The sequence below is a fragment of the Sander vitreus genome, chromosome 7 (genome assembly GCF_031162955.1).
Source record: "Sander vitreus isolate 19-12246 chromosome 7, sanVit1, whole genome shotgun sequence".
NCBI lineage: Eukaryota > Metazoa > Chordata > Actinopteri > Perciformes > Percidae > Sander > Sander vitreus.
Window position 1 is genome coordinate 22690705 of NC_135861.1, and position 9884 is coordinate 22700588.

At 41.5% G+C, this 9884-nt stretch overlaps 1 protein-coding gene across 1 annotated transcript in view; it reads right to left on the bottom strand.

Moving 5' to 3' along the window:
* Positions 1–9109, bottom strand: part of LOC144521101 (cadherin-4-like) — a 262678-nt gene extending 253569 nt beyond the window's left edge. Inside the window, exons 1-2 of the mRNA XM_078255406.1 lie at positions 8491–9109; positions 7132–7243 (exon numbers count right to left, since the gene is read on the bottom strand). Of these exons, the coding sequence (XP_078111532.1) occupies positions 7132–7243; positions 8491–8547 (169 nt within the window). The 5' untranslated portion in view covers positions 8548–9109. The remainder of the gene's footprint in view (positions 1–7131; positions 7244–8490) is intronic.
* Between the last annotated feature and the right edge of the window lie 775 nt (positions 9110–9884).

Here is a 9884-nt window from a genome sequence, read left to right on the forward strand (position 1 = left end):
ATGCACAGAGCGTCGGACAACTACCTCAGTGCTCACAGCGCATTCAGCCACAGAATGCATACACCAAGCACAAAGAAGCACATGCCTGTTCCACAGCATGGGTTCCCAAGTCTGATAACATCAATCAAAAGGAACGCCTGCAGGTGTAACGCCTGCAGGTGTAACGCCTGCCCCCCCCCCCCCTTGCTTATCTCATAAACCACTCACGTCTAGACCTTAAAGCAACACCATGTAACTTTTAGCTGCAGCTGTAGTTCCAATGAGACAACCTGTAGGTGACCAAAGCTGGAAAAGTTACATAGCGTTGCTTTAACAGGCAGAAAAAAACGCTCAACATGTTGATAAATCATCTATATGAGCCTCTCTGGAAAATCCACACACAATTCTTGAAAACTATTGGACTCATACATCAGGCCTGAGGTTACACGTTAAGTGAATATGTGTCAACTGGCATTTTGTAACAGCTCCCTGAGGTCAGATTAGCCTTTGGCCTAAAGAGCATAAACCAGCACCTCAGTATGTCTGTTGTGTCTTCACCGCTTCACAAGACATCCAACAAATGTCAGCCTCATGCGACTCTGTTATTAATAACCATGGAAAACGGATGTGTCTGCACCTGTCTCTGTGACTGAATATCCTCACAAAAATTAGCCATAAACCATGTAATAGTTCAAACAGATGGCGGAGAGAGAAAAAGGATTTGTGTTGTGATTTTGCTTTACAACAGGAGACTAGATGGTTATATCGGAGGGGGTTGCAGAGACAAAACATGAATGATTCAGAACAACAAAAAGAAAGAATCAAAGACAGATATGACTTCGCAAAAGATTTGAATAAAGTAAGACGCCGAGATCTAGAAACTAATAATGAGAGGAAACAATGAGCGTGATTTAGGCCGAAACAGAAAGAAACAAAATTAGACTATATTCCAACAATGTCTAATCTCCATGAGGACGCCTGTCTACTATCGACGCAGATAACACTGCAGGCTGTGTATCATGAAATTTGGTGCGACAGGTAAACAGCAAATCAAAACAATTTAATTCTGTTTGAGGGTGAAGGGGAAGAGAAAATATATGTATTGTCCTTCCCTTTGGAGCGTGTGAAAAGAAATGGCATCTTTTATAGAGGCTCCTATGAGTCACTCCTTCGAAGCGGACTTCTGTCCCTACATCGCCGGCACTCTGAAACCACTGAAGAGTGTGTCAGCTCTGATTTTGGGTAGAGGGGATGGTAATTTTATTTCATACTTTAACATCTTGGGCAGAGGATCCTACTGTATAAGGTTATTTGTGATATTGAGCCATTTCTTCCTATGAAGAAAGTTATGTGCATTTAACCAGGGGTGAAATTGATGCCTACTGTATTTCAAATTCTGCGCTTCAAGTTGCAAAATGAGGTTCAGAATACAAAGCATATAGTGAAGTCATAGCCATGCTATTGGATTTTGAAAAAATCACCTAAAGCCTCAGAGGAAAGCTTCACCAACCAAGGCAATTGAGACTCATCACCCGGGGCCTTCTGGGTGCCCACTGGAAGAGATTTTTGGAAATATTATCCAGGAGAAAAGTATAGCTCTGAACAATTTGTTTTATTCAGAATGCAAAGCTCGCTCATCCATTTCTCCTGGTTTCTAGTTATCCTCCTAGTGGGCAACAGCTATGCTGTGAATATGATAAAAACAAGGTGGCAATGAAGGGAGAGAGAAGGGATCTGGTTCAAAGAGGCACGGCATAGATTTAAATGTAATCAGCTGAAATGTGAATCTCTACTGAATGGCAGCATATAAAGACACTGTGATAGACATGGAGTGTGTGCGTAAGAAGGTGAGAGAGTGTGTATATTTAAGGATAAGCGAGAGAGAGAGAGAGCGAAAGAGTGCTTACAGTGCATCAGAAAATGTATTTAGGAGTACAATAGCAATATTGAGCCTGGCCAGGAGGGTTAAGGACATGAAATGGTCACCTTAATACAGACATCCAGGCCATTTATTCTGGCTGATGAGTTACTGGAGGGGATCTAATTTTCAAAATGGAGCCAAGCATCAAAGGAGTTTCTAAAAACAAAGTGATGACTGTAGAGAAAATCTCCTATTCCCTCTGAGAAGCTGCACTGTGGACGTCAGCATTGTTATAGCTCAGGTACTGACATGTCCAAAAGAAGCACATACATGCATCAGAATTCACCAAGTCTGTCTTTTACACACACACACACACACACACACACACACCGCAGTCACATATACAGAAAGTGAGGTCTGCCCAAAACCACCAGAAACCCAAACAAAGTCCAAGGTCAGCAGAGTGGGCTCACTGAGCTGAAACCACCATCCCTGGCTTTCATTACCAGGAGCAGAATCAGCAGAGGGATAAGGGGACACATGGGATGAGGTTACGTTAGCTGGCTCTGTTTTTATCTGTGTGAGTCTGGCCAGGACCCATCTCCTACTTTCTGGCATGTGGGATGCAAAACACTCCAAACATCCTGACAGCATCTTTTGTTGATTCAAATGTTCTTAACAACCAAATTTGCTGTGTGTGTGTGTTAATTTAGTGTGTGACGTTAACCATGCCTGGCGGAGCTCTGCTCTAATGATGCCCAGAGTGTGTGCGTGGTAAGGAAGCGGTCATAGCTCTAATGAAAACCAGGCATAAATGACAGCGGGCGTCCTTAGCACTGAATGTGTCATACACACATTACATGAACGTACACACACACACACACACACACACACACATACACAAACACACACACACACACACTAAATGAGGCCTCTCACCCCTTAAACCCATTATCTCACCTCTTAAGCCCATGCTGTTTCTATATTGTTCATAAAAAGGCTAAAATGTTTACTAAAATTTAAATAAATTGGCGAGACCCCCTTCGAGCGCCACACATCTCAATCTCAACAATCATCTCCACCTCCAACACTGCCAAAAGACAATGAACACAATTCTGCACAAAATATGACAGTATAGGTTATGAGAACTTAAAATAAATATACACTATATACATAAATGTGCCAAAAATATATACAATCATAAAAAATGTAACAAGAGCAGAGAGCAAAAATAATATAAAATATTAAGAATAATAACCAAATAAAATATAAAAATATTCTAAATAGCACAAATCCTTAATCACACAAATGTGAAGACACACTAAAGAGAATCTAATTATTACACTATAGCACTAAGAACAGAAAACACAAACTAAAACTAAAACCTGACCTCTCTGGCCTTCCTTGACGCAAAATCATCAATGATGTCATCGACAGGGACGGACTGGGACCAAAAATCGGCCCTGGCATTTTGGCCCAGACCGGCCCACCACATAAGATCCCAAATACCACCCGTCCTTGCGCTCCCCTGAATATGTATAGCAACTCCTACTCCTTAAAACTAACGCCATGTAATGAGTAAGCAAGAATCAGTGAGAGCTGACACATTAAATACTTTTAAAAAAAAGTGCCATTTATTAATACAATAAAACGGTATACTCCTCATGAATCATAAAACAAGCTTAATAAATAAAAAAATTTTTTAGCATTTCAAGAGGCCCTGTGCTTTAATTTGAAGAGGTCTATCATGAGTTTTTGTCTGCCAATGCAGATAGAAAAGCTACCTATGCCGTACGTATGCCTACGTCTTTTATTGTTGTGTTATCATCAACAGTTTGTCCACCACTCAGTTTTGGGCTCTTTTTATCAAGGGGCTAAGTGTTTTAAGGGGAGTTGTGCTTACCACTCCCTCATCTCTGTTTCTCTCCTCCTGTCTCCTCCTCACTGTGCATGCCACTGCCGCTGACACCACCACCACCACCACCACTATCATCAGCCACGGGAGCTGATGAAGGTCCTGCTACTGCCGAAAATATGTCTTTTTTCTTTTTTCTTTTATTTGAGCCGCTTGGGTAACTTTGTTTCATTTTCGCGTTTAGACCATTGTCATAAAAGAAAGGTTTAGACTCGTCTTGCTCCGTCTCTGTGTACTTCCCAGTTCTCCTGTTACCGTGTGTTTATCTTTCGCGCCCGCACCGCTACGGACTAGTCCATTTCATTGTGAAAGTAGGGGGTGCCAGCAGGGCGCCTGCAGCTGCAGGAGGGGTCGCCGATTTGCCAATTCCCCACACAGTAAAACAATAGATAACAGAAAACCGCTTTGCGGCGCAGAGGACTTTTTTTTTTTTTTTTTAAGTTCTCGCGCCGCCCCCCATGTGACATGAAAAAATGCAGCCCCAGGCGGCTGCCCGGTTCGCCCGTGCCAAAAAACGCCACTGTACTTCAGAGTGACTCAAAGTGATATAATGTGAAATGTAACACCCTCCTCCTCTCTGCCGACCTCCTGTCGAGACCCACACATCCTCCCCATCATGGCCAAGGTCCTAGTTCTGTCCTTCCCATTATTCCCCCGATGGCTAACATGAGTATATATATATATATATATATATATATATATATATATATATATATATATATATACATGATATATGTTTGTGTGTGTTTGTATGTGTATGTGTGTGTGTGTTCGATGATAGGGTGTGTGCATGAGTGGGTGTCATTACTCCTTCGCCCATCTGACGGTTTTGGGTTAAACAATGTTATTATTAAAGCCTTTCCAGAGTAGCTTCCTGCCTCCCTCCAGTGACACCCTTACTAACTATAAATCAACTGGCTGAGCCCTGTAAATCAAGTGTGTGTGTGTGTGTGTGTGTGTGTGTGTGTGTGTGTGTGTGTGTGTGTGTGTGTGTGTGCGTGGTCACTGCAGCTGTGCTATTAGACGCACATGAAGATGATATTGCAGCTGTGAGTGTGTCACGACTGAGATGAGCACATGCTACTTTAGCAAGATCCTTTAAAAACAACACAGAGGAAATAATGTTAAATTAAAGCATATCCTTTTAATTTGATTCAAGGGAATGAACATTAATGAAAGGACATATGTACTATGGCTGAGTCTGACCCCGCACTATGACCCCTCTGGAAGGTGGGATTTCCTTGTGATGAAAAATAAACAAGGAATAAAAAAGTATGTTTTATGAGTGGAGACTGCCGTGGTTTATCTGGTCTGTTAACAGCAATGTTTGAAGTTGACTATTGTGTGGCTTACGGAAAAAAGTGTGCAGTAAAATTACACTAAACACAGCTTTTGTTAGTGGTAAATAAAATTCCAAATACTAAAAACAACCCTGTTAGACCTCTAAAGATTAGTTTATGTCTGAACACAAACACAGACACAATTTTTAAAAGTGTCAATTTTTAAATGTGTTTATTTTAATTATATTTGCCTTTTTAACTGTATTGTTGCTTGTTTTAACTGTAAGGTGTCCTTGAGTGCTATGAAATAAATAAAATGTATTATTATTATTATTATTATTATTATTATTGAGAAAATGTCATCGCTCTTAGACCAACCCAGATAAATAATGCTCTCTGAAATACAGTACATGGCTCCTGTGAAGCAGTGATGGCTCATTCTGTGATTGTTTGTGATTGTGTTGACACCCCCTGCTGGGCTGAAGACATCACTACCACACATAAGAAACAGACACAGAGAAAGATAATGCCGCGTTCTATTTACCTTGGAACTCGGAAGCCGGAGCTGGGAATGACGTCATACCCGAGTTGAATGTGTTCTATTTAAAAGTCGGATTTTCATTGTTTTCATTAGCTCTAGCCCGGTTAGCTATTGTTAGCAATACCAGTTGATAACAACGCATTACGCCGTTTTTTTGTGCATGCAAACAGCGTAACAACATGTCCACAGATAGAAGTTGAAGATGCCTGTGTGAACGACTGATTTAGTGACACAAATAAGACAGAAGTGTTTTTAACTTTATGTTACTGCAGCTTTTCACAACTGTTGATACAGGGGGCAGCCATGTTGGATTTTGAACTTGGGCTACTGCGAGGCTGTACGAGTTCCAAGCTCGTAAATCCGAGGTCAGGGGGCGTGTTTACGACTTTGACCTTGTTAAAACCAAGTTGCGAGGTAAATAGAACGCGGCATTACTACCAGCAACAATGTACCATATCCATTCTCACTTCCAGCCAGGCTACAATATACTCAAGTTAATGAAACACTAAAATCAAGCTGATACCTGCCTCCAGACATATCACTCCAGCAAGAGGACAAACACAAATATAGACAGATAAGAGAGAAAACAACCAAAAATAATAATATACTGAACCCTATTGTACAGCACATGTATATCCTTAGTCTAACGCGCCTGTGTGTGTCTATGTGCACACATGCACACACTCAAGAGAGAGAGTCTAGACAGCTGTGTTCCCCACCAGGTCTCTCACTACTAAGGAGAGTGAGAAATATATACCGTGCAGCTGCCGAAGACACCGTCGACCCACAAAAGAGCTATTGTGCGCCCACAGCAAAACAATACAGCTTAGCTGAGCTATGAGAAAAAAAAAACATTGGGATCAATAGAGAATTGCAATTAGCCCACATTGGCAGGAGCAGTGCCAGATTAGACACAGGATGTCAATTCCATTTCCTGCACTATCGGGCCCTCAAACTTGGTTGGCTCACTGTGTAATTGGAGCAACACGCATACAACTGGGTAACGACGTAGTGTGGGAAGCTTAACAGCACATAAGATTATAGTGATGGCGTGATAATAATAATAATAATAATAATAATAATAATAATAATAATAATAATAATGTTTAAGAGGTTGAGCAATGTCAAAAAACTCGAATAATTCAAGCATGTAACACACAAGCATTTGGAGCGTAATAAAAGCATGTATTGTATCTACGTACATTTTTACATTTACATTTTGAAAACATGTTTGTTTGGCTCTGTCTCAGTCACTACATCACAACTGTAATTCAAAGCTTACAGTTTACAGTATTTGATGTCATCCACAGCTTTAAACATGCATCAATTTTCAGAATTCAATCTTTTACTTTTTCTAAGCTTTCAATCAATTTCCCAGACACATAAATACTACATTCATTATTTAAAAATTACATGGCCTGGCATTAAAAGAGAACACATCACCACACAATTTTTTTTCACTGGCCTCATTGTAGAGAATTGGAGCTCTTTAACTCACGATGTAAACCGGCCTGACAAAACGTAAAGGAACTGCCTTGCCACTTAACGGTCTTACCTTTAAGTATGCCCTGGCTTTGCAGTACATCCCTTGAAATCAGCACAGAGTAGAAGCTTTGTGAGAAGCCAGGTCGGCAGGGATCTTTGGAAGCATGCTCCCCATTATTCCTCTGGAAGAAAGAGAATACAATGCAAGACATCGATAAACATGGATTCCATTGATTTCTTGCTTCTCTTTGGCCCTGAGGAGCCATGGAGAAAAGCAGCAGTTAGCAGAAATATATTCAACATGTTTATTAACTATATGCCCCTGGGTAGGCACATTGCCCATTGCTGTTCTGTGCAGCCCAGAATTAAATGAGGACACTTTTTAAATATTGTGCTCAGGGTTAAGTGAGACACGCAGCACACACACACACAAAAAGAAAACAGCATGAATGCAGCAGAATTTTCTCAACCTGACTGTGGGTCTTACACTAGCAGAAAAGAAGGAACTGTGTGTGTGTGTGTGTGTGTGTGTGTGTGTGTGTGTGTGTGTGTGTGTATACTACTCAAACGGTCTGCAGAAAACTTTGCACCCAACATTTAGTGCTCACTGTTAGTTAAATTGAACGATCTGACCCACTACACAAGTAAACGTGCATGCGCACAAACACACACCGGTGCCAAGGCTTGCTGGAGTCTAAATGAAGAGGAGGCATAATGCATTGGCTATAGGTTCTCTCCTATAGGGAAGAAATAACGCAGAAGTAAAATATATCTGTGCCATTTCCCTAAATTTACATGGCATTAGAGAAATGGTTTTAGTCACAAAAGCGACAGAGAGAAAGATTTAGCAGATATCCTTGCTGCGCCGTTAGGAGTAGCCCACCGGCGCCGACTTCATTCATCTTTTATAGATTAAATGACGAGAAAAGGTTTGAAAAGCACCTTACAACTTCAAAAGATCAATGTATTATGAGCGAATGCTTTTTGGTCATGGAAGGGAATGCTCTGCCAAATTAAGCGAGATGACTACATGACTTTGATAAAGCATTAGGTATCATCCTGGGTGATTAAACGGTGCTGTAATTTTAACTTGTGTCGGATATTGCAGCCCAGTAATGAACCCGCAGCGATCCAGGGACAATCTGACGATCAGAGCAGACAATACTGGATCGTTAACTCTTACTTTCTTTTTTCACGCAAACATTGAAATTCATTAGGGAACCAATTACTACTTGTAGGAAAATTACGACCACCGCTGCGCTGCAGCTGCAGCATCACACTGGACTGACCCTGGACTCCATCCGACTACATGACTTTATTCAAGCTTATAGCGCATTGCTTTGAAACCCTGCGCCTTCCGACGCTGCGTCTCGCATTCTCACAACTCCTCTACACAGAACAAGCTGTTCTAAATAATGAGAAATCTCACCCAGAATGTGTCAAGAAGAAGGGCTGCTGTCAGGACCAGAGCGAAGTCAGTTCTCATCGTGGCGACCGAGCGAGCCAGGATGCCTGGACGAGGAACCAAAAAGATGCTAGATTCGTAATTCTTCTCCAGTAAATGTGTAATTTCCCCCCTTCTTGCTCAGACTGTTCGTTACGTTCCTCCTTGTGCTCCGTGAGTGTGCTACAGCTCTGGCCCGAGTTCCCCCGGCTCTCTCATGTGCAGGTGAGCGCTCCGCTCAGCACCAAGGCGCAGCCAGCGTCACTCTCCAACCCCTCCTATCACCCGGTGCAGGAGAACTCCACACACGCACTTAAAGAAACACTCGTTGGAGCTTTGGAACAAACAACCACGCCACTGACGTCTTTCCGAGGTCTCCGGTATTTAAATCCCTCTCCTGTGGCGACCTAAACGGCTTCGCAGTTTTGTGGTTGCAAATGAAAGGGTCGGTTGACCATGATTCGAGTCTCTATTATCCAAATGTATGGCGAAGTCATTAGCCGTGAAAGTTCAAACACTGCTTTGCAAGCACGCTGCTTCAACATCTGATATGTGCATTATTGAATTTCGGCAGTTAACTCATCGGGCAGATGCGCGCAGCATTCACAACTTTAATCTCTGCTTGCCATTATTCTGATTAAAGAATCTTTCAAAGTTCAATTTGGACAAACTAAGCAGGAAGTCACGTGTGCAGCAGGTATCACATGACCTGCAGGTAATCAGCACAAATAAAAAAACAAAAAAAACACATAATTCCCACCCCTTCTCTATGCTCCATCTTGATCACTCTGAGACCAGTTAATTAATTCTGTAGGCTACACAAAAGAAATCATAAAAGCAATCAACAAATTGATGGGTTCTTAGGCTCGTCCCTGTATAACGCCATTAGTTTCTTGACACATACTTGTCAAGAGACTAATGGCGTTATTTAACATATTTAACATCTGTCCACTTTGAGAGAACACACCATTGTGTAACTTTTTAACACAAGATATACTGTACAGATAGCAAATTGTACTATGATGTGATTAATATGCCATGAGCCATCATTTCCATTGTTTTGATTCAAATCCACATTTCTTGCAGATTACTTTGAACGATGAAATGCCATTAGTTTGTATTTGTGGTATAGTAACAGATGCATTTTTTATTATTTGTTTTCCGTGTCAAGTAGTCTGATTTGAAGACTGCAGTATTCAACTGCCACAGTCCACAACAGTAACTAAAACTAGGAATCCTTTTGACAAAAAGGGAGCATGTGGGTGAAATTGAAATGGTTTAAATCAATACAGAACTAGTCTAGATCGACGACAATTCATTTTCTGGATAATCGCCACATCGAACATCTGTCGCCGCCGGATGTCCCTCGCCTGGCAAAA